Raw genomic sequence first — 26,069 nt, 5'->3', positions numbered from 1 at the left:
TAAATGATACTCAGATCTATTCTTTCTTGGTCCAAAAACCTCACAATTATCTCCGTTGAAATCCATCTGCCACAGTTTTGCCCACTCACTTCATCTGTAAATGTCTGTTTACATTCGGCTGACACTCCAGTGCAGTGCTGAGGGAGTGCTGCACTGTCGGAGGTGCCGTCTTTTGGATGAGACGTTAAACCGAGGCCCCGTCTGCTCTCTCAGGTGGACGTAAAAGATCCCACGGCACTATTTCGAAGAAGAGCAGGAGAGTTATCCCCGGTGTCCTGGCCAATATTTATCACTCAATCAACATCGCTGAAACAGTTTATCTGGTCATTATCACATTGCTGACTGGGAGCTTGCTGTGTGCAAATTGGCTGCCGCGCTTCCTACATTACAACAGTGACTACAGTTCAAAAACATCCACCTAGAAGGACAAGGGCAGCAGGCGCATGGGAACACCACCACCTCCAAGTCACACACCATCCTGACTTAGAAGTCTATCGCCGATCCTTCATCGTCACTGGGTCAAAATCCTGGAACTCCCTCCCTAACAGCACTGTGGGAGCACCTTCACCACACGGACTGCAGCAGTTTAAGGCGGCGGCTCACCACCTTCTCAAGGGCAACTAGGGGTGGGCAATAAATGCTGTGCGCAAATTGGCTGCTGTGCTTCCTACAATACAACAGTGACTCCACTTTAAAAAGTACTTCATTGGTTTGGGACGTCCTGAGGTTGTGAAAGTCTTTCTTTTGTTTGTTGTATCAATAGGTTTTAAGCATATTGGTTCATCCAGTGACAAAAACACTCCACTCCAAAAAAACTTCTGGGCTTTATCTGAAAAAATAATGACACACACAACACGAGAGGGCCGATCAGTTGTAAACAGCGCAGGTCCACAGTTTCCCGCGTAATTTGTAACAATCCCGGTGTGGAACGCCCGCGCGTTTCCATACCACCGAGGCCCCGCCCCTTAGAACACGGGCCCGACCATTCCTTGAGAAGGAGGGGAAGAGAGGGAGAGATAGGAAACAGAAGTTTAAAAAACTACCTTCCAGTAAACTCAGGAAACAAATCTACTATTGAAATTAATAAAAGAAGAAGGAATTCAAGCGGTTTTTTGTTTTTGCTTGGGTGGAGTGTTTGAATTGAGTTTTAGAACCCCCCCCTCCTGATAGTGGGTGAGTCTCAGGGGAGGTGCAGCGAGGGGAAGGGAGCTGGTGCGCAGGCGCGGGCTGCCGGCGGGAGCTTGATGCGCAGGCTGCCGGCGGGAGGATGGGGGCAACCTGGTGCGCAGGCGCGGGCTGCCGGAGGGAAGTGGGGGGAAAGAGCGCGCGGGGTAACCTGGTGCGCAGGCGCGGGCTGCCGGAGGGAAGAGGGGAAAGAGCGCGCGGGCTGCCGGCGGGAGGACGGGAGTAAGCTGGTACGCAGGCGCGGGCTGCCGGCGGGAAGACGGGGGTAACCTGGTGCGCAGGCGCAGGCTGCCAGCGGCGGGGAGCGCGCGGGGTAACCTGGCGACGGCGGCCTGAGCCTCACAGACCCTCCCCGGGGGGAGAGAGAGAAAAGAGAGGGAGTGTGTGTGTGAGAGAGAGAGGGAGCGATCGATCGACCCTCCTGCCTCGGCCTGGTCACCGCCATGTCGGACGCGGCGCGCAACGAGGATCTGGCGGTGCCAGAGGAGCTGTTTAAGGAGGTGAAATTCTTCGCGGTGGGCGACATTGAGCCGCAGGTAAATGGATGGAGAAGGGTTTTTGGGGGAGGAGGGAGGCGGGGGGATATTGCGAGGCTGCAGCCCCGTGTGTGTGTGTGGGGAGGTAAATACATGGCCGCTGCCGCCTGGGCCTGCGAGCAGGAGCTTCTCGCAGTAGAAAGCAAGAGACTTTCTTGGCTGCTGCAACTTTATTGGAGATTAGAATGCGAGGAGGATTAAACGGATTGGTGTATTTGTTACTTGAGCCTGTCGGGGTTGGGATGGGGGGGACATAGTGAGCTTCCTCCCTTTTGCTAAATAGTGCGCGCTCTGCTTTGAGAGTGTGTGTGTGTGTCCTGGCTTTGCATTTCCTGCCATATAGTGTGCCCACTCTTGGAGCCCTGGGTAGAGATCAGGCTCTTGTGGTTGGGACGTGTGTGTGTGTCTGTCTTGAGGGGAGGGGGGAATTCACAGCCAACACTGGAGAGTTAGGGCGAGGGGTAAATAAAATCAACGTTGCTTTGAGTGCAACAATGCAAATAAACCAAAAGGTGCTAAAACTAGCTGATCAAACACTTTCTGAATGTAGAATGTTGCTTTTTCAAGTGAAACCTTGCACTTTTTGTGTTCAAAGTAGTGGGGAAAAGTACTTTGACCAAGGCTTTTGGATGTGATTTTTCACAATGCTTTAATCAGTTGTGAAAACATTGCATACAAATTTAGTGTAGAGTGCACGATCTGGTGTGTCTGCTGATGAGTTTGTTCCCAAGCTATATGCAAAGACTGAAGTAACAACCAGCTGCTTTATTATGAGGGAATGAGAAATAACCTGTGGAAGTGTGACTAGGAATCAGGCCAGTAATGAATTTTTGCACCTGACAGTTGAACATTGAATTGTATGATTACTGTGCTATATGCAACAACAGATTTTGTTGATAGCACTATCAAATAGCTGTTTCTGCATCTACTTCCTGCATTGTATTATAGAGATCTTTTGTATGCAAGTAAAGGTTTTGTTTATTTAAATCTGAATTTTTTAATATATTGTCCTGAGCATATAGCAACCCAAAACCTGAGTTGTCCTTGAGAGTATGTGATTGGATGCTGCAACTACTGCAGGTGTGCAGTGTTGACTGGTGATGCTTCTGGAACCAGCAAGTGTGCTTTATGCACTCTTTGGTTTCATCTTTTTAGTTTTAGATTTGGTTACCTTTCCAGGTAGTGCATGAAATGAATCCGCTGGATTGACATGGTAGTTTTTGGACTTTTGCTAACTTTTGAATAGGATTAGTAAACTCCATCAATGACTTTGTGTGATCACCGAGCTGTGTGTTTGACCATAAGAATTTTTTTTTCAACAACAGAACAAATTCATCTGCTGATCGATCAACCTACTTTACCCTCGGCACAATCCCCAGTCCTTTTGTAGATTTTTATACTTTACTGTTTGAAAAGGTTATCCAATCTTTCTGTAGCTGGGGATTCTGCAAAGCCTCTCTTGCCACCAAGGTACTAACGCCATAATAGTTTACAAACATCAAACATTGCACCAGTCGCTGTGGATTTATGTGAACGTGCAGCACTGAAAACATAATGGCCCAGAAATTCAGGTCGGGGGCTTCCCGCGGGTGCAAGCCCCCGACCTGCACTTACCTAGCGCGCCGGATGTTGAGCTGTGGGCCCGTGTGGGATTCCGATCCTGGGCCTGCTCCAACTGCCGGCGCGCAGTGCTTGCGTATCCCAGGGGCGCAGTTAGTTCGATGCGTCCCCTGGGATCACGTGGGCCATGCAGAGCCAATGGGAGCAGGGAATACTTCATTCACAAGTTTGACAGGAAGAGCTGTCAAACCTATAAATACTATAAGCCCCAAAACATCACTAAAACTTCAAATACATTTTTTAAATAACTAAATTACATGAAATAACTATTTTAAACAATAATTTAAATTTTTGAAAAAAATAATTACCTTTTCTAACGAGGCTAAAAATAAACTTACCTTTCTTTAAAGTATTTATTTAAAAATAAAAAACCTGTGGGGAAAAAAAGTTTTAATTTTAATTAATTCACCACTTACCTTGTTAAAAGCAGGCTTTTTACATGTGTAACTCCTGGAGACTTACCCTCCCAGAGAAACCTGCAAAAAAAACGTAAGTTCGATGCGCACGCACTGCCTCTCCGGTGCATGCGTTCCACCTGTCAACCCCTTCTTTCAGGGGAACGGAAGTGCCGGTTTCCCGCGCATGCACGAAACCGGCACTTTCGTTGGGCCTACGGGTGAGTACCCCATGCGTACTCACGCATTGGGACCTGAATTTCTGGGCCTATATGTGAAAAGTTGGCAAATTATTGGCCCGTATTTTCCGATCGCAGGCCTCCCCGCGGGCGGAGGCCTGCGATCTGGAAAAATCTGCGCCCTTACCTGAGGGCTCCCGGGACGCGCACGCTTCCGCTCCTGGGCCTCTCCAAACTCCAAGTGCGCCGGGCCCACAGATCCCAGAGACGCAGGTAGTTCGCAGCGTCCCTGGGATCACGTGGGCCATGGGGAGCCAATCACAGAAGGTAATCTCCCTTCATACATTTGACAGGAAGACCTGTCACATATATGAATAGAGAGCAATGAAAAAACATAGTCAAACTTTAAATACATTTTTTTTTTTAAATCACATTTTTAAAATTACTTGAAATTACAAAAATTAAGTCTTTTAAACAAAAATTTAATTTTTTGAAAGAAATAATTGAAATTTTTAACGGGGCTAAAAATAAACTAACCTTTTTAAAAGTATTTTAAAATGATAAATCAGTGAAATTTTTTTTTAAAATAATTTTTTCAACTCTTATCCTGGTAAAAGCAGGCCTTGCTTTTACCAGGCGGAAGAATTGTAAGTGTTTTCTGTGGGCGGAGGGTCTCCAGAAAGCGGAACTCTCCCCCCGCAGAGGCCCTGCTCCCGGGCAGCCGGAGGATCTGTCAAGACCATTTTTGACAGATCGGAAATGCTGGTTTTTAGCGCATGCACTGTGCATGCCTGAAACCGGTACTTCCGATGTCCCTACGGGTGAGTACACAGCATGTACCCACCCATCGGGACCGGAATATCTGGGCCATTATGCTTCATTAATGATTTTGTGCATTACTAGTAAAATACAAAAGCTAATAAACTAGGGAAGGAAGAAGTCTGGTGTGTGTGTAAACTCAGAATAAAACACTCTTTTTGTAGGCTTGTGTGAGAAAAATGTGTGTGCTAGTTTGAAGTGTTTGGGTAATCTTGCTTTTTCTTGAAGAGTCACGCTGGCTCCAACAGCTGAGTCGGGGCTGGGTGTTTGGCAGTGTTGGAAAGATACTTCACAAGAACCCTGTCACCCAGTGCAATAAACCTGCTGTGTTCAGGCTAGAACTTCACTGCAGTCCTGATTGAAATGGTAAATCTTTGACCTGTGATAAGCACAGGTACTTACCGTCCTAAAGTATCCACATTTCTTTGGCATAAAACGCAGAACTTGGTTTAATGGCCCCTTATTAGCCTTGTTTGGTACTGTTAGTGCGAAGTCATGCATTTGTTGCAGTTTTGACAGGTTACTGTTAAATTGGTATAAGTGGTGTAATTGAACATGCTTTTTAAGTGTTACGCACTTTTTGAGTTATATACAGGCTGCAAAGAACTTCTGCAATGTTTCCTTGTTCTATTTATTTCTTTTTCTGTTGCTGTGCCTTCGGTTTTACTTTAGAGTCAGGTTAGATGTTATAATGACGGTAGGCGGCAACGTTCCCCGTTAAAAAATCTTTGGGCTGCGAGGCCCATTCAAAAGTTAGCGCATGCTCGTTTTTTTTTCAACTTAAAAGCCAGCTCACCGTCTGCGCGGGACCCCTGGAGCGCTACGCGGCTGCGTAGCTTAAAGGGAACATTGGTAGGCGGTACTACTAGGGACCAGTAAACGGTAAGTTAAATAACCCGATGCAGCCACGGTACATAACGGCATAAAATTACATCGAGTCGACAGCACGGAAACGGCCCAACTGGTCCATGCTGGCGTTTATGCCCCACACGAGCCTCCTCACACCCTACTTCATTTCTCGCTATCAGCATCCCCTCCTATTCTTTTCTCCTGCATCTGCTTATCTAGCTTCCCCTGCAAGTGAACAAAAGAGCAACCACGGACAGTCCGAAACACAGCTGGTGTGGCGGGCAGTCGCAGGAGCTCTGCCGATGATCTATAACCGGCTTTCGATTACAGTTTCAATTTCTGATTTTGTTCTCCGTTGCTTGAGAAATGAATGTTGCATGACATGCGACTGGTTGGTCACTGGCTTTCAGCTCAATGGAATTGTACTTCACGCAAGCATGAACATACAACAACAACGTGCATTTATGTAGTGCCCACTTAACGTAGGAAAACCTCCCAAAGCACTTCAGGGGCATGATCAAAGAAATTGGCGTTTACTTTAGAGGTGGATTGTTTAAAGCCTGTACAAAATGATCCTAGAATGAAAGCACTGTGTAATGATAATGTATGTTCGTGTATTCAAACTGTCACATAGAAGATAGGAGCAGGAGTAGGCCATTCGGCCCTTCGAGCCTGCTCCGCCATTCAATGAGATCATGGCTGATCTTCTGCCTCAACTCCATTCACCGGCCCTATCGCCATATCCCTTGATGCCCTTACTAGTCAGAAATCTATCGACTTCTGTTTTGAATATACTCAATGACTGAGCCTCCACAGCCCTCTGGGGTAGAGAATTCCAAAGATTCACCACCCCCTGTGTGAAGAAATTTCTCATCTCAATCCTGAATGGCCTACCCTTTATCCCGAGGCTGTGGCCCCTGGTTCTAGACTCTCCAGCCAAGGGAAACATTCTCCCAGCATCCACCCTATCAAGCCCTGAAATAATTTTGTATGCTTCAATGAGATCCCCTCTCATTCTTCTGAATTCAAGAGAATACAGGCCTAGTTTACTCAATCTCTTCTCATACGACAGTCCCGCCATCCCAGGAATCAATCTCATGAACCTTCGTTGCACTCCCTCTATGGCAAGTATATCCTTCCTTAGGTAAGGAGATCAAAATTGTACACAGTACTCCAGGTGTGGCATTAACTTCTACACAAAGATCTATGATGCTGCTTGATGACGTTTTAATGGAATAGAACTAACTCTACCTTAAAGCAAAGACAATTGATATGTGTCTTTTAACAGTAAAATTTGTTAATGACCAAAATTGTTGTAAAATTGGCACATAATCAAAATCTCATAGGAGGAGTGAAGGATCCTATTCTGCTTTCCTGTATTAGTGGATGCACCAATCGTGTCAAATGTGGACCTTTTTAAAAAAAAGTTAACTTCAGTAGCATCTGACTGACGTACTTATCTCATCACTGAAGGTGCTGTAGCCTCAGCTGTTTTGAAGGCAGCACTATAGCACTGTGATAAGTTTAATACCGTTAAAGATTGCTGCTGTTTCACATAGCACAGTAATCACACAGAATCTACAGTGCAGATAGAGGCCATTTCGGCCCATCGAGCCTGCACCGACACATATCCCACCCTATCCCCGTAACCCCACGTATTTAATCCCCTAACACTAAGGGTCAGTTTATCATAGCCAAATCAACCTAACCCGCACATCTTTGGACTGTGGGAGGAAACCGGAGCACCCGGAGGAAACCCACGCAGACACAGGGAGAATGTGCAAACTCCACACAGACAGTCGCCCGAGGCCAGATTTGAACCCGGGTCCCTGGCGCTGTGAGGCAACAGTGCTAACCACTCTGCCACCGTAATGATGATGAAGAAATGATATTGATCAAAGCAAGACTACATAGTTTATATAATAACTTGGGATTAGAGTCTTCAGGACAGTGAAAAATCATGACTGCTTTTTACCATGTGAGGTGCATGCATGAATTTTTACCTGCTTTTTAAAAAAAAAAAAAAAAAATATAGGTGCAGAAACTAAACAAACATATTGGCCCAGAAATTCGGGTCGGGGGCTTCCCGCAGGTGCAAGCCCCCGACCTGCACTCTTGCGCGCTGGCAGTTGAGCCGTAGGGCCCGGTGGAATTACGCTCCGGGGCCTGGCCCAGCTGCTGGCATGCTGTGCTTGCGTGTCCCAGGGGCATAGTTAGTGCGATGCGTCCCCTGGGATCACGTGAGCCATGGGCAGCCAATCGGAGGAGGGAAAGCCCATTCATAAGATTGACAGGTAGACCTGTCAAAACTTATAAATACTACGGGCCCAAAATAGCAGTAAACCTTCAAATAATTTTTTTTTTTTTAAATCACACTTTTTAAATAAACTATAAATTACATTAAATAACTATTTTAAACAATAATTTAAATTTTTGAAAAAAATAATTTTATATTATAACGGGGCTAAAAATAAACTTACCTTGCTTTAAAGTATTTAAAAATAATAAACCTGTGGAAAAAATGTTTTAATTTTAATTACTTGACCACTTGCCTTGCAAAAAGCAGGCCTTACACCTGCTTTTTAAATGTGTAAATCCTGCAGGCTTACCCTCCCGGGAAAACCTGTATAAAAAAAAAACTAAGTTCAAAGCGCACGCGCAGCCTCCCCTGCGTGCGCGTTCGACCTCTGAACCTCTTCGTTCAGAGGATCGGAAGTGCCAGTTTCCCGCGCATGCGCAGTGCATGCAGGAAACCGGCAATTCCATTCGGTCTACAGGTGAGTACCCCGTGCGTACTCACCTGGGGAGAGCCGAATTTCTGGGCCATTGTAATGCAATGCCATAAGCCAGTTTGTGCCATGTGTATCTATTACTGAGCATTGTTGGACCTATTTCAATTACTGTATATACAGGAGTCTGATTATAGGGCCGCTCTCATATCTTGGGATTTGATGCTTTTTTGGCCTTGCAATTCCCAAGTAATCTGGCATTTTCATCCATTCAGCTGAGAAAGCACTGGCATTACTACCATAGTTTTTGGACCAGTGTTGGGAGATTCTGGTTTTCACTTGCATGACTGGAACAGTTAGTCACTTATCGCGAGCAGGCTTTAACAGTGTCAATGCATATCTATAAGGCTTAGTGTTGAGGTGTGCCGACTGACTTAAAAACAACGGAGTGCCGTTAATGAAAAGTAAAGCCAGCCTCTGACCACATCCCCCTCTCGCACTTAGCAAGCTAATGATTGCAAATGTGTGCTTAGCGGGGCCGGAATGACTTTTGTTTACCGTGTCTAATGGCGATGGACACATTCTATAGGTTGAGTTTGCCACGCAAATGATCTTGAAAGGCCAGCCCTTTCTCACTTCCCCGAGCCCTGTGCAGTGCCATCATACGACTGAGCCTCAACGCCAGACTGATTTTTGTCCATTTGTTGCAGCTTATCCGTGACTGAAGCCGTAATATTTTCAACTGCATAAATGTAGTGAAGTGTCTGACCCGTGTGTTGCTGCTTGTTGAATTTCTCGCCACTGATGCGCATCTCGAAGCAAAACATCGGCCCAGAATTTGCCGCCAAAGTAATGGCGCGTTTCATAGTGCTCTGTCTTATTAATGTGTAAGTCGTCCAGCAACTTGTGGTGAGGAAGAGATATCCTATCGGCTGTCGCTCTGCTCCTCCAGTACTATGATAGTTAAATGTTACTTCTTGGTCCTGACTTCAGTCCAGGCTCCTGTTGCTAATGTAACTTTCCTTACTTTGTACCTGTTCGCCAGGGATGGCTCTGATTTTTAAATAGACTGCAGGAGCTTGGACTGCAGTTGGGAGGAGAAAATATTGTGGCGCTGATGGGAATACACTTGTACGATGCTCCTTCAGTGAAAATGCTCCACTAGGAGGGTAAACCCGAGGGAGGATATGACCCACATCTTGTAGCCCTAAACAGTGATGACATTTCCCAGTCTTGTACACGAGTATATATGGTGATTTTAAGTTCATGCTCTCTGGTCCCACTAACCTGACTTAATTTGAAGTAATTATTGGGTTGGGTGACCGCTTTGCGGAACACCTCCGTTCAGTCCGTAAGGGTGACCCTGAGCTTCCGGTCGCCTGTCATTTTAATTCACCGCTTCACTCCCACTCTGATCTCTCTGTCCTCGGGCTATTGCATTGCTGCAATGAAGCTCAACGTAAGCTCGAGGAACAGCACCTCATCTTTCGATTGGGCACTTTGCAGCCTGCCGGACTCAACACTGAGTTTAACAATTTCAGATAATTATCCCTGCCCCCATTTTTCATGCAGTATGATTTTTGCCATTCCCATTTGCAACATTTTATCTTTCCTGCCTCTTACAAAAGCACAAGGTGTTCTTTCTATTCCTTCCTCCCCTCCTAACCCCCCCCCCCCCCCCAACTGTCTCTGCACCTGCTTAATATCTATTACATCTCCAGCTTTTTCCAGTTCTGATGAAGGGTCCCAGACCTGAAACGTTAACTCTGTTTCTCTCTCCACGGATGCTGCCTGGCCTGCTGAGTATTTCCAGCATTTTCTGTTATTTCAGATTTCCAGCATCCGCAGTATTTTGCTATTAATTATTGGGTTCGCCTTATTTATACCATTTAACACTTTGTATACCTTGATTAATCTGAAACTTCTTGTAGTCTTTGGTCACAGCTCATCACATTTACACTGGTATCATTCTTGTAAGTGCCCAGTTGCACAACCTCATTCATTGTTTCCTTGTTTGCTTCTCTTTGATTGATTGAAAAATATATTTCTTCCAGTTACTGTGTCTAGATGTGTATAGCCTACACTTTTAAAGACAAGAGTGTGTTTGAACTGGGGGTGTACCCTTGGTTTTTTTTCCCCCCTGAATGGAGGGCTTAAGTTTGGGAGGTGGCCTATATGTATATATTAATATAGTAAAGTACCAGTTTGATTATGGATGAGTTGAAATCTTTTTCCATTGTAAGTGTGTCCTAAGTCCTATGGTTGATGCAAACATGTGAGCATTGGTGTCTCCTAATGTTTAATATCACATTAAACAATCCTCTCTGGCTGACAGGAAACCGAGTCGCCTCACTCTCTGTATATAAAGTTTCGTTTTGGGCACGTGCCGTTCTGAACTTGGTTGGAATTCTGTAGTACAAGTACTTCCTATATCTAGTGTATGTTTACAGCTCTCCTTTTTAATTAGGTGATTCAGCTGCTGAAGGCGGGAAAGGCAAAGGAAGTTTCCTATAATGCATTGGCGACACACATCATTGCAGAAGATGGTGACAACCCAGAAGTTGGAGAAGCCCGGGAAGTGTTTGACCTGCCAGTAGTTAAGGTGAACTTTATATTGTCCCTCTGTATCGCACGGTAAAATTGCCTTCTCAATAAGAAGGGCTCATTGCTAAAATGGCTTAAAGCACCAATATAAATGAATCCTGTTTATTTTTCTCTGATTAGTTAACTACAGGAAACTCTTTTTTTTATCCGGCACTGACGGGACCGGCGTGGTGCCGGTTGATCAAAAAGTCCGGATTAGAGAGAGGTATACTTACTAAGGTACGAGAGCCCCGTACATGGCCACAGGTGCAGGAGCCCCAGTTACACGGCACTTGTGCAGGAGTCCCGGTTACACGGCCACAGATCCAGGAGTCCCAGTTACACAGCCACAGGTGCAGGAACCCCGGTTACACGGCCACAGGTGCAGGAACCCCGGTTACACGGCCACTAATATATAGTAAAACTTACCTGAACCTACTCCTGAATTTTGCCAGTTAAGAGAGATTTCTGGATATTTAAGTGCCGGTAAAAAGAGAGTTTCCTGTAGCTGGATTGCTACCCTTCCCTGCAGCAAAATAAAAAGAAAAGCCATTTCTGGATTTAATTGCAAATGAGGATGTATTTGTTATGGTTCGATGTCGATCATGTCCTCAATTAATTTATTTTCCTTGTGCCTCTGAAGCATGTTGTGTTTTTTTTTTAACATTAAAGGCGCTGTATAAATGCATGTCAATGATGCACGTTTTATCAGGCTTATAGAATCATAAAATAGTACAGCACAGGAGGCCATTTGGCCCATCGAGTCTGCGCTGGCTCTTTCGAAGAGCAGTACAGTTAGTCCCACTCCCCCGCTCTTTCCCCATATCCCTGTCATTTTCTCCTGACCGTATATTGGATACATGGTGGGGGTGGGCGTATCTAAAATTAGGTTGATTCTTTTTCAAAGTACAAAAGAGACTGCAGACTATAGAATGTTTGAAAAAGGAGAATTATGAAAGTAAAAAGAAAAAAGATACCTTTTTGGCACTTGTTCCTCCTTTATCAAATATTTTGTCAATAGTACCGTAAATAGTTTTCGATGTCTCGTACAATTAAAAAAAAAACACACCTGGAAAACTTTTAAGGATGCTTAAAATGATGTTTTGACTTGCTATGTTTTATTCGAACTATTGGTTGTAAGGTTTTGAAGTTTTCAAATGCATTATTCAAGAAGCAATTAGACATTGTCGGGACCTTGGGAAGAAGGCTGTTACTTTCTAAGGAAGGATGAGCAAGATGGAATCCCTCATCTGTACTTGTCTTTGTGCATGATAAATCCTCCTTTATCATGTGGTGATGATGCCATCAATTAAAGACACATAATCGCTATATATCCTATTTGTACAGGTTATTGTGCGCAGTTTGTGATGGATTTAGAAGTGCAATGCAAAAAAAAACCTCTCCGTAATCTCAGTTTGTTTGCTGTGAAGTGGTAATGCTGCACCTTGATTGCATACAGCAGGTGGCAAAGCATCAGCGTCTCACTTCAGTGGATTCTGTGCTCCTCCAGGTGAGGGATGTGGGTGCTGGTGAATGGGGCAGTTTTCATTTCGGGTATCCGGTTTCAGCCTCAAACATTCTTTGGTCAAGTGTCAGATGCAGACTAAATCACCCTCTGCTTTGTCAAACAATATGCCTCAATCCCCAACTTCAGCCACTCGGTGAGTTTGCCGACTTAATGGCAATTAGTGACGAATTTTCTATTGAGGTAAAATGTCCTAATTTCAGCTCCTTAACTCCATTCAGGAATATTTTATACCATGAATTTATTTTCCCCCTAAAGCTTGTTGACAAATTTTTCATGGTGATGATTACTGATTTTTCTCCAGATTTATAATGACCCGTATAATTTGTGAACCTCATTTAAAAAAGTATATATATTCTACTTTGAGCACAATACAAGAGGAACCTGTACAAAATACAGTTTCTTTCTAGAAACATAGGAATGGGAGTAGGCCATTTAACCCTTGAGGCTCTTTCGCCATTCAATGAGATCATGGCTGATCTGTGACCTAACTCCATATTTCCGCCTTTGCCCCACATCCCTTAATACCTTCGGTTAATCTATCAATCTCCGATTTAAAATTAACAATTGACCCAGCATCAATTGCCGTTTGCGGAAGAGAGTTCCAAACTTCTACCACCCTTTGTGTGTACAAGTGTTTCCTCACTTCACTCCTGAAAGGCCTGGCTCTTTTTTAGACTATCTCTAGGAAGACCTGGATCATTCAATAATTTAGCAGATCATGAGTACGTTATCAAAGTCTTGTATAAAATCTGTATTTTGGAGGGCATACCGAAGAGAACTGTAAATTTAAAGCTTTAGATCAGAACTATTTTGAAGTAGTTTTCTACCATTCCCTTGTGAATCCAGTGCTGCTTAATGCTTCATTAGCTTAATGTAACATTCAAATGATACTAAACTCAATTTTTGACTTAATTTTTTTCTCACATGAATAAATAGAATCGGGGCTTTAATATTTCTGAACAAATTCTGGTGCTCCAGCAGTAGTCTAAGGATGTGGCATCTCACATTTCATGTACTGTTGTAACTGAAATCATTATCTACTGTTGGAACATGCAGTGCTTTTATTGAAAATTATAGGAGGAAGAATTGTGCCAGGGTTTTCACTGGCGGAGCTTAGGGCATCCGACTTTGAAATCATGAATCTATATCATTGGAGGGGGGGTGGGGGGGAGAGGAGCGTAGACGTATCTGGATGGGCGAACTAAGATCGGTAAAGTGGCTTTCCTTATATGTATTTATCTTGTGATGTGCAAAAATAAAAAGGCCAGTGTGGTTTGTGGGTCAGTGCTGCGTGACAAAGATTTCATAAGGTGTAAATCATAGAAATGTCAGCAGAGGAGGAGGCCAGCTGACCCACTGTACCTGTGTCAGTGTTAACCTGAGAGAATCCCATTTTCCCCGTACCTTTTTAATATTTATCTAATTCCCATATAAATGTTCTGATGTGATTCTGCTTCATTATCTATTTGCAATGCATTTCATACTCTGACCCTTTTATGTAGTAATACCTTTTCTAACCTCCCTGTTAATGCTACCAAGTCTGTGCCTCCTTGTACTCGTGTGATTTATACCATGGAACAAAAGTTTACAGCACAGAAGGAAGCCATTTTGCCCATCGTGCCATTTTGCCAGAGCACTCCAAAACGAATCCCACTCTCCCCATACACCTGTATCTTCCTCTAATTCAATTATTTATTCAACTTTCTCTTTTAAGATGCAATGGTCTTTACCTCAACCACTCTCTGTGGCAAAGCTTTCCATGATCTCACAACCCTCCTGTGTAAAGAAATTTGTCCTAACCCCCCCACCTTACTCTCTTGCTAATAATTTTAAATTGATGACTCCTCGTCGCCAAACTACTGTAGCCTTTCCCTATTCACTCTATCAAAACCATTAATGATTTAAAACAAAACTGCTATTAATTCACCTCTTGCCCTTCTTAGCTATAGGGGAAATAGCCACAGTATCTCAAACCTCTCCTTGCTACTATAGGTTCAACCCCACGCAGCATTCTCATAGAATCATAGAAAGTTACAGCACGGAAGGAGGCCATTTCGGCCCATCATGTCCGCGCCGGCCGACAAAGAGCTATCCAGCCTAATCCCACTTCCCAGCTCTTGGTCCGTAGCCCTGCAGGTTACAGCATCCCAAGTGCACATCCAAGTACTTTTTAAAAATGTGGTTAGAGTTCCTGCCTCTACCACCCTTTCAGGCAGTGAGTTCCAGACCCCCGCAACCCTCTGGGTGAAGAAATTTCCCCTCAAATCCCCGCTAAACCTTCCCCCAGTTACTTTAAATCTGTGTCCCCTCTGCTAAGGGAAATAGGACCTTTCTATCCACTTTATCTAGGCCCCTCATAATTTTATACACCTCAATAAGGTCTCCCCTCAGCCTCCTCTGTTCCAAGGAAAACAAACCCAGCCTATCCAGTCTTTCCTCATAACTAAGATTCTCTACTCCCGGCAACATCCTTGTAAATCTCCTCTGTACCCTCTCTAGTGCAATCACACCTTTCCTGTAATGTGACCAGAACTGCACGCAGTCCTCTAGCTGAGGCCTAACTAGTGTTTTATACAGTTGAAGCATAACCCCCCTGCTCTTGTATTTTATGCCATGGCTAATAAAGGCAAGCATTCCGTATGCCTTCTTAACCACCTTATCTACCTGGCCTGCTACCTTCAGGGATCTGTGGACATGTACTCCAAGGTCTCTTTGTTCCTCTACACTACTCAGCGCCCTACCATTTAATGTGTATTCCCTTTCCTTGTTAGCCCTTCCCAAATACATTACCTCACACTTCTCCGGATTGAATTCCATTTGCCACTGTTCTGCCCACCTGACCAATTTATTGATATCTTCCTGCTGTCTACAGCTTCCTTCTTCAGTATCAACCACACAGCTGATTTTAGTATCATCTGCAAACTTCTTAATCATACCCCCTATATTCAAGTCTAGATCATTAATATACAGGAAACTTTGTGATATCCGGCACTGATGGGACCGGCGTGTTGCCGATCTATCAAAACTGCCAGACATACAAAGTTAATGTTGAAGCATACGGAGGTTTTCATCTCCGTATCTGACAACAAACAATGTTGCTTAGCAACAGCTTCAAAGAGTTGGCTGCAGCTGCAAGCATCTCTAGCTGAAGCTGTTGCTATAGCTACAGACCTTGCAGTGGCTGACTGGGGGGAAAAAAAAGAACGAGATCTAAAAAAACTTACAGAAAACGGCTCCTGATTTTTGCTGTTAGATCGAGTATTCCGGACATACAACTTCCGGATAAACCAAAGTTTCCTGTATATCACAAAAAGCAAGGGACCTAGTACTGAGCCCTGCGTGTTCAGCATAGATTCTGGTGAATCTATGCTGAACATGCTCTATTGCTTTAATGCCTTGTCTATAATGGGGCACCCAAAACACTGTTGTTCTTGGTATACAGGAAACTCTCGTTTAAACAGCACCTTAATATCCGGAATTCTCTATTAACCGTCAAAATTCATACTCCAAAAACAACACCTCAATAACCGGCAATGTTGCCGAGTCCGAGTCTCCCGCGGTGGCCGAGTTAGTCAGTGGGGGTAGTTCTCCAAACTGCCACTACTCGGCTTCTTGGCGCTGTCGGAAGTAATTAAAGAGTTATGGATTACCCTCAACTGGCAGTACTGTACTTAATCAAGCATCTTTCACCATCCATTTAACACAACATTCTGTAGCTGAGTACTCAATTACTGTACACTGCACAGTTCTTGATTTTTTTTTGTTTGTTAAAAATAGCCTCGGTAGATAACCCTCTCCGTCATCTGGAATTTTTAATCAACCGGCACCATCCTGGTGCCGGATACCAAAGAGTTTCCTGTATATATAGATAATTTGGGACTTGGGTATAGTAAGCACAATCGCAAAATTTGATCTCACAAAAGCAGGTTTGACAAACAGTGAAGAGGTCTATAAAAGACTTCAAGAACAAATATTTAGCAGAATGGACAGACAAATGGCAGATGCAATTTACAGGTAATGTGGATAAGTGCAATGTCATACATTTTAGGAGAAAAAATGAGGAGTGTGCACTCAATGGAAGACACTGAAAGGTGGGGATGAACAAAGATTCCAACAGGAGTTTGAAGAAATAATTCCCTGAAAGTACTGTAATGGTGGCCTGGCCAATGTTTTGTCTAAGTTCATCGATAAGTCTTGTGCTCTATGCCCCTGTTTATAAAACCCAACATTTTGTTGGCCTTTAAAACATTTTTTTAGCTACCTGCACTTTCAGGGAATTATTTATTCAAATTTTGAGATTGTGCTCACTATACCCAAGTCCCAAATTATCTATATGTGCCAAGAACAAAAGGAATCCCAGCACTGAACCCCAGGGTTCAGCACTCCAACCCTTCACAAGTCCAAGCAGAACCTAGTTTCCCTAATGTTTCCTGTCCATCAACCAACTTTCAATCCATTCGGCTACATTTCCTCTTGTCCGTACACCTGGATTTTTGTGACAACATATCAAACACCTTCTGAAAACAGTAGTGGACATAACATTTCCTTGATGTTGTCTGCTTCAATGACTTTCCTAGTAGATTATTCCACAGCTCTTTATTTAAAAGAAAGAGAGGTCTACTTGACTGACTTTTCACTTCGCGGCGCGGACACGATGGGCCGAAATGGCCTCCTTCCGTGCTGTAACTTTCTATGAAATCCACTTCATGGATAGAAAGTAGCTTCAGACCACAATGCCTTACTGAGTTCTGTTTTCCCTTCAACAGCATTTTGTTTCATTCACACTGGTTTTCATTCTCATTCTACATATCTTTATTTCTTTTATTTTGCCTTTCTGTCTTTCATCCGGCGATGTTTTACTGTATGTCCTGTCGTTTTCATAAAAACATAAGAATAGGGAGCAGGAGTAGGCCATACGGCCCCTTGAGCCTGCCCACCATCCAATAAGATCAAGGCTGAACTTCTACATCAACTCCACTTCTCCGCCCTAGCCCCATATCCCTTGATTCATACGGCTTGAATCCTTTCCAGTTTATTAATATCCTTCTCGTGTTGTATCTCTTTCTGGTTCTTCATGCTCTGCCTTTAAAACGGTTCTCACCTAAAGACCCGTGGTCTACCTTTTTGTTGTGGGACTGAATCTGTTGCTGCACAGGACTGGGCTGCTTTTTAGAGCTGTTTTGCAATGCAGTTGGAGGCATTTTGTGATTGGAGGCAACAGTTAATTGAAGGCTGGTTTCATAACAATTAACTTGGTTGCAGTTACTTGTGGGACTATTAGCTTCAAGAGCCTAGAGATAATGAAGCTTCATTGATCAACCAATTTATTGGATTCCAACAGTGTTTGTTTAGATTCTGTGCTCTTACCCCCCCACCAATGGAATAAGATTGTGACTAGGAGGGAAAGAAAGGGCCAGGAATGGTGTGCTTATATTTACCCAATTAAAACAATTTCACAATTAACACATTCCTGCATACCATTGGAACTTATCCCTGAATGTAGTTCTCTGAAGGCTAGTGGAAGTGATTTAAAAAAAACACTCCTGACTAACTAACACTGTTGTCACTTGGATTTCAGTAGAGTGTATTGATTGGTATGTCAAATTTCTTAACTGTGGAAAAGCATCCAGCTGTACAATCCTGGACTTGTCCATTGAGATTTGCCTTGTGTCTGAGGAGTTGTATAACAGGAGCACGGTGGCATAGTGGTTAGCACTGTTGCCTCACAGCGCCAGGGACCCGGGTTCGAATCCGGTCTCGGGTGACTGTGTCTGTGTGGAGTTTGCACATTCTCCCCGAGTTTGCGTGGGTTTCCTCCGGGTGCTCCGGTTTCCTCCCACAGTCCAAAGATGTGCGGGTTAGGTTGATTTGGCTATGATAAATTGACCCTTAGTGTTAGGGGGATTAAATACGTGGGGTTACGGGGATAGGGTGGGATATGTGTTGGTGTAGGGGTTACGGGGATCGAGTGGGATATGTGTCGGTGCAGGCTCGATGGGCCGAAATGGCCTCTATCTGCACTGTGGGGTTTCTGTGTGAGGAGCGTGAAGTACTGATGGTTACAGGGCAGGTTGGTGCGAGACATTTGAGGTGGTGAAGTAAGAATATTCTACAATAAGATTATTTCACACAAATATCAGTCTGAATCAGAAGTTTGAGTGTTCAAGTCCCACTCCAGAGACTTGAGCACATAATCCAGGGTGAGCAGCTTCAGTGCGATACTGAGGGAGAGCTGCACTGCCGGAGGTCTTGCAGACCAAGGCCCCGTCTGCCCCCTCAGGCAGACATAAAAGATCCTATGGCACTATTCAAAGAAGAGAAGAGTTCTCCTGATCGGTAAAGGGCCCAGAAATGGGATTGGTGTAGACTGCTTCAGTTGGGGAGCTAGCACCAGCATGGTGGCCCTCTGTACTCTCATTTCTGTGTTTAGTATTCAATTGTGCTAACCAAATACATCTCTTTTGGAGTACATTTAAGGGTGGAATTTAATTCTGAACAAAACAATATATGGATTAAACATATGCATAACTTGCTCTTAACATGGGAAATGTATATTTATTTATGGGATGTGGACGTCGCTGGCAAGGCCGGCATTTATTGCCCTTTAGAGGGTTTTTTGAACCACTGCAGTCTGTCTGGTGACTGACTCTTTTTTGTAGTGGTTTTCTGGGCCATTTGAGAGGGCAGTTAAGATTCAACCACATTGCTATGGGTCTGGAGTAACATCTAGGCCAGACCAGGTAAGGACCAATGTTCCCTATAAGGTGCGTGCACCTCTCTGCTGGTTCTGTGCAGCCTGGGACCGGCTTTTTCAATGTAAAGTTGTGTGCATGCGTGAAAATTTGAATGGGCCTTGGAGCCCCTTAAAGGGGCCGCGCACCCGGAAAAAAAAAATAAGAGGAAACATTGGTAAGGACGACAGGTTTTGTTCCCTAAAGGACATCAGTGAACGAGTTGGGTTTTTACGACACTCCAGTAGCTTCATGGTCACCATTACTGATGCTAGCTATTTATTCAGTTAACTGAATTTAAATTCACAGACTGCCATGGTGGGATTTGAACTCGTATCTCCAGATTACTCGTCCAGTAACATAACCATTATGTTACCGTACCCGTTTATAAAAAAAAAAAAAAAATTTGTATAGTTGAAGTAAGCTGCAGAGATAAAGTCTTAACTATGGCGGAAGGTTATCTATAAGTTTAAAGATTAATTTAACCCTCTGCCAAACTAGGGTGGTTCTTATCCTGTGAGAAGTGGAAAAACCTACAATTTCAAGAAGTTGTGACTCTTTAAGAACGCTGAACTAGTATTAATTTATTTACTTTTTGTTCTCCTTTACAGCCTTCCTGGGTATTTTTGTCAGTCCGATGTGGCCAGCTCCTTCCGTATCCTTTCAATACTCTGTTTCGGCTATGTGGGAGATGCATTACATTTTGGTACTTGGTGAAAATGAGGCATTTACAAAGTTGAAGGAAAATTCAGAGACAAAGAATTGTACAGCTGGTGGAATTATAGTTCTTTGCTTTATAATTTCTGGAAAATTGTCTTGCAGTGCAATCAGCCAAGTATATATGTGGCTCTGTTCCCTACTTGCACCTTTGAAAGCCTCAATGCTGTGTTCCAAAGACATCCTATGTTGGTGCTCTCTGGTGCAAACCTGTGTCTCATCGCACAGTGAATTAGTCCACCAATGTCTTGTACCACTCTTGTCACTTTTAATGTTTAACCAAGAATGACTCTTGCTCATTTTCTTAACTTAAAGCACGCAGAGTAACTGGCTTCTCTCCAGAAGGCGGACAAGTATTTTCGGGTGTTGCAGCTTGCCTTTCACGGGTATGTCTTCACTGTTTATACTGATCTACACCTATTCCTTAAGGTGAAGAGAATCATTTTAGCTGTAGCTGCTTGTTAAATGAGTCACACCTTTTACAATGTATGTTGCAAAAACCTGAATTGTTTTTAACTTGATGTGTAACAAGCCAATTATATTGAAACGGTTGATATAGGAAAAGGCCAATTATATTCAAAAGTGTGCAAAAAAAAAACTTATTAATACATCACTCTGAGTAAAATTGTTTGCAAACAATTCACCTTCAAATGAATTGAATAGCAAAAGTTGATTTTTTTTTAGAAACTGTTCTTCATTGGGTTTTTCTGACCTAGAGTTATTTTAATAATTTTGCGGCTGAATGTAGTTTTTTACATCAATGTACTAAAATGAAGCCTTTCCTTTCCCCCATCGGGCCTTCTGATCAGTGCTACTCTTTTCCCTGTACATTCCCTCCACGTATTGGGGGTAATTGAGACACTCCGGACTGATTTTTCAGTGAAAGTGCACAGCTCACACGAACCCCCCCCCCCACAATCACCCAAAGAGGTGCTGGTACTTCCTGCTTTATTATCCAAAGTGCTTTCCCAATCAATAAAAAGGTACGGGGAACATGTTCGTTATTACCTTTTTTTTCCTTTTTTAATAAGGGTTAGAATTATAGAATCTTGCAGCACAGAAGGAGGCCATTAGGCCTGTCGTGTCTGTGCAAGAGCTGTCCAATTTAGTCCCACACCCCAGCTTTTCCCCCATAACTTTGCAAATGAGTCCTCAAGTACATGTCGAATTGCCTTTTTGAAAGTTCCTGTGGAATTTGACTCCACCACTCTTCTGGGTAGTGCGTACCAGATCTTAACAACCCTCTGTGTGAAGAAATATCTCCTCATTTCCCCTCTAGTTCTTTTGCCACTTATTTTAAATCTATGACCTCTGCTTGCTGACCCACTTGCCAGAGGTAATAGTTTCTCCCTACTTGCTCTATCAAAACCCATCAATTTTGAATACATCTATTGGGTCTCCCCTTAACCTTCTCTGCTGTAAGGTTACGGAACCAAGGCGGGTAGATGGAATTAAGATATAGATCAGCCATGATCTAATTGAATGTCGGAGTAGGCTGAATGGCCCGCTCCTGTTCCTATGTTCCTAAGTTTTTATTCCTTTAAAAAAAAAATCAGGTGGAATTTCTTGAAAATCCCTTCCAATATTGAAGCAACAATATTGGAAGAGTTTTTTTTTTCAATTTTCATATTTTAAAAACCTAATTTACCACATGCAAAAATTGTAGAATGTATTGCACAGAAATTGTAAACCAGATGGGTTGCACTCCAGAGGAGTGAATCGATGCCCCCTCAACCACATAAGCTCTGCACAAAATACCACATGGATTCAAGCGCCAAAGTAGGGATCTCATTAAAAAAATAAGTATTTGGTTTAGAACAATTAAAAATTCAACTGTAAGATAATTATTTGTAATAATTCTAGACCTGTCCTGTCAGCTATATATTTTTTTTTTCTTGCCTCGTTGCCGTATGACATGTTGAGGAGAGGTGGACAGTGGTGGAGGGGCTGTGTTCAACTCGGTGCTGAAACTTCTTTCATAGAAACAGAAAAATAGGAGCAGGAGTCGGCCATTCGGCCCTTCGAGCCTGCTCTGCCATTCAATACGATCCTCTATCTCAATACCATATTCCCGCTCTCTTCCCCATACCCCTTGATGCCTTTTGTGTCTAGAAATCTATCTATCTCCAGAGTACTCCGGCTACATGGGAATGAGGGTTTGCAGCCAGAATAATATTGTTGATTGGGAGCACAGTCAAATGGTAGGAGGTGGGGGTGGGGGCGCGGAGGGGTGGCAGGAAAAATCCATTGTAATGAATGTTGTAATGCCGAAGCCTTTAATAAACTTCAATACTTGGGGCATTCCTTCAAAAAATGTGTTTTTGAGTAAAATTGTTGTAGATTTTGTTGTTGTTCTGGACTCCTGTCCTTTTGTATATACAGATGTTTAAATGTGGACCTTAGCTGCAGCATTGCTTGCGGGATTGTTGGAATGTTAATAAATGAGTGGGTGCTCTGAGAATAAATTGCATTTGCTTGGAATTGGGCCAAATGGCGGTCTGTTTCCATGGAAAGTAGAAAATGTTCCTGAAATTTGTCGGAGTTGAAACGTTCAAGGGTTTAATGCTTGCTGAATTATTCAGAATAGACCAGGCTCTTCAGCCGGCAGAGAATTTAAATATACCACTTTGATGTGGAGGTGTCACTTACTCGGAAGGTCACATTCTCGGTAAACACTTCTCATTTAATTAGGGTGCGGGGTTGTGGTGAGATCTCATGGTAATTATTTTTGTGCTGGATAGCAATATTGTAATAAGTGAATTAGTTAAACATGCAATCGATAAAACACAGGACTAAAGTGTGTGAATTTGCATTTCTCGTTTCAGGTTTCCGCTGAAGACCGCAATACACTATGGGCCTTAATTACTTTCTATGGAGGGGGCTGCCAGCTCAAACTCAACAAAGCTTGCACCCATTTAATAGTACCTGAACCTCAGGGGGTAAGTGCATTACTATTGGTACTGCAGCCTACAATTGAACTCTGTGTCCTTCTCCTTGCTGTGCAGTTGATGCGTGCCTGCAACGTTGACCTTCACCGAGTTAAAATAGTCTGTACTGACAGTAGTGGTTTTTATCACTGGTTTTAATGTAAGGATCTGCTCACTTGCAGAACGTCTGCGACACTCCAGCATCTTTCGCCAGCTTCGTGGTGTTCTCCTCGTGTGTGACTGAAAGGGATGTAAAATTAGGCGAAGAGGCCAGTTTTTCCTTTCAGTTTAAATACGGGGGGCACCAGTCCCACTGGAGTTCCAGCATGTTGATGGTCTCCCACTGGAGGAGAGCTGCTCATCTTCTACTAGGCACTGTGTTGACCTTTTGCAATCCTGATGTATCCTCTTTTGTGGATGGGCATCCAGACTTGCGAAGGATTCTAATCCATCTTGACACACTCTTATACTGCCTGCTGGCTGGCTTGTTAGGTGTCACTGAGGTGGCGGTCTTGTGGCTGGGTGATGAGGCTGGCCTTAGGCAGGTTGCTTGAGATTGCCAAGATGTTATCCTTAAAAGTGTGAAAAACTTTGGGGAGCAGGAGGAGCTTTACATTTATGGTACTCTTTCCCTACACTTTTTGTAGAGGTGGTTGTTGGTCAATAAGATAAGTCCAGTTTCATGCTAAACTGGAATATCCAGAACAAAATCAAGCTTTAACTTGTGTTGGTTGTAACACTACTTGAAGTTTAATTTTACTTAGAGGATGTTTGAAATTTTGCGAGTGATTAGCGCCTAACTTTCAGTGCGTGTCACCCCTATATCTTGACCTAACCATTGAGTGTTTTTTTTTAAAGAGAGTTATTATTTTAAATACATATAAAATGTACAGCACAGAAACAGGCCATTCGGCCCAACTGGTCCATGCTCCACATGAGCCTCCTCCCACCTACTTCATCTAACTCCTCTTTCTCCATAGCCCTGCATATTTCTCCTTTTCAGGTATATATCCAGTTCCCTTTTGAAAGTTACTATTGAATCTGCTTTCATCACCCTTTCAGGCAGTGTATTCCAGATCATAACACAACAAATAGGAGCAGAAGTAGGCTATACCCCCTTGAGCCTGATCTTCCATTCAATAAGATCATGGCTGATCTTCTACCTCAACTCCACTTTCCCACTCTAACCCATATCCTGTCACAACATGCTGTGTCAAAAAAAATTCTCCTCGTTTTCCCCCCCCCCCCCCCCCGGATTCTTTGCTAATTATCTTAAATCTGTGTCCTCTGGTTTCCAACCCGCCCGCCAGTGGAAACAGTTTCTCCTTATTTACTCTACAAAAACCCTTCATAATTTTGAATATTTACTCTGACGTTGGTGCTGAAGTACTCGCACATTACATGGAATATACAGCGCAGGAACAGGCTATCCGGCCCAACTAGTCCATGCCAGTGTTTATGCTCCACACGAGCCTCCATCTAACCCTATCCGCATAACCTATTCCTTTCTCCCTCATGTACTTAACTAGCATTCCTATAAAGGCATCTATGCTATTCACCTCTACCACTCATTGTGGTGGCAAGTTCTAGTCTAACCACTCTCTGGGTAAAGAAGTTTCTCCAGAATTCCCTATTGGATTTATTAGTGACTATCTTCTAATGATGGTCACAAGTGGAAACAGCTTCTCTACGTCTACCCGATCAAACCCTTTCATAATCTTCAAAGACCTCGATCATGTTCCTGAGGTTATCTGGGGAAAAACAGTACTCCCAAACTCTGGTATTTTTCATTTAGGTTTAAATATATTTTTTGTGTGGTGGAGAGAAACAAGGATATTGCTAGTTAAAGGGATATCGCCTTTATTGATCTATGCTATAACATAAAAGAAGGGATTGCCGTCATTGAAGTCTAGGTTTTTTAATGGCTTGCTCTTCAGATCCATCGAACTTGCCTTTCAGGCAGACTTCAATGGCCTGTCTGTGCCAGACCATAAAATCTTTTCTTTTACAGCCAGTTGTTAAAAGCAAATGTGCATGGGGCAGACTAAGCTGTTGTGCTGTGTTGTAGTTGTAAACATCTACTTAATGGCTGTGTGCCACAGAGGGGGGTGTCTGACTTGACTGGGGAACAATGCCAACATCTGGAGTTGCTGCTTGTGACCTGCGTCCAATGATGATCATCCTGTGGGAGCATCTGCAGTTTAAAATGTTTTATTAGCTATAAGTGATGGTTTCTTCATTCCAGCAGGAAGTAGCTTAATGTTTATGGTGCCATCGTTAATTCTAGGTAGGCTCTGAGTAACAGTAAAGCTTTACAGTTGGCTGTCTGACAGCCTCTTGGTTCGCCCTTCCCCGAAGTAGTTTAGATCTACAGGGTAACTGATGCCATATCTCAACCTATGAAGTTTGTTTTAAGCTGCAACTGTATCTAAATCTGAAATAACCCCCTGTGCTCTCTGACCTACATTGGCTTCCGGTCCGGTAACGCCTCGGTTTAAAATAAAATGTTCATCCATGTTTTCCAATCCCTCCATGGCCTCGCCCCACCCTATCTCTATAACCTCCTTCAGCCCTACAACCCTCAGAGATCGCTGCGCTCCTCCAATTCTGGCCTCTTGCGCATCCCCGATTTTCATCGCTCCTCCATTGGCGGCCGTGCCTTCAGCTGCCTGAGCTCTGGAATTCTCTCCCTAAATCTCTCCGCCTCTCGACCTCTCTCTACTTCTTTTAAGGTGCTTCTTAAAACCTACCTCTTTGGCTGAGTTTTTGGTCATCTGTCCTATTTATGTGGCTTGGTGTCAAATTTTGTTTGATAACGCTTCTGTGAAGCGCCTTGGGACGTTTTACTATGTATAAATGGCAAGTTTTGTTGAAATTAAAATGCACTGGGAGGTGAAATGGGTCTGCGGAACACATCATTCCACTTCATCTAAAACGAAACCCCAGAGTCTGAAAATGTTGCAGGTTAGCTGAACAAACTGAGAAATAATTGGATACCTTTTTTAAGTCACGGGGAGTGACTGGACTCTCAACAATCTGCCCGGCTATGCCTGAGAACCATTAATCACTTTACTGACGCACAGATACCCATAGGATTGTAGTGCTGCTAAATTACTCGGAGTAAAAAGAAATCAGGACAAAACATTGTGGTATTCGAACTTCATGCCCCCTTTATTAACTTTCAGTTTTTAAAAAATCCCTCAACCGTGCAGGTAGAAAAACAGGCAGACAAACCATTACAAGCAAAAATATTCATTCCGCACTTTTAATT

At 43.4% G+C, this 26,069-nt stretch overlaps 1 protein-coding gene across 2 annotated transcripts in view; it reads left to right on the top strand.

The window, feature by feature from the left end:
* The first annotated feature begins 1,273 nt into the window (after positions 1-1,273).
* The window catches only part of paxip1 (PAX interacting (with transcription-activation domain) protein 1), a 145,103-nt gene continuing 120,307 nt past the window's right edge, over positions 1,274-26,069 (top strand). The window contains exons 1-5 of one of the 2 annotated variants that reach the window (XR_015078341.1): positions 1,274-1,721; positions 10,780-10,914; positions 19,766-19,809; positions 20,194-20,257; positions 22,697-22,810. Coding sequence is in view for 1 of the 2 variants with exons in the window: in XM_085987518.1 (XP_085843644.1) it covers positions 1,629-1,721; positions 10,780-10,914; positions 19,766-19,809; positions 20,194-20,257; positions 22,697-22,810 (450 nt within the window). In the remaining variant the exon portion in view is untranslated. The remainder of the gene's footprint in view (positions 1,722-10,779; positions 10,915-19,765; positions 19,810-20,193; positions 20,258-22,696; positions 22,811-26,069) is intronic. The other variant, XM_085987518.1, reaches the window with a different exon arrangement.

The sequence above is a fragment of the Somniosus microcephalus genome, chromosome 5 (genome assembly GCF_052327205.1).
Source record: "Somniosus microcephalus isolate GS21.2 chromosome 5, FLI_Smic_1.0, whole genome shotgun sequence".
In the NCBI taxonomy this organism is placed as follows: Eukaryota; Metazoa; Chordata; class Chondrichthyes; order Squaliformes; family Somniosidae; genus Somniosus; species Somniosus microcephalus.
This window is presented reverse-complemented; position numbering and strand designations above follow the sequence as displayed.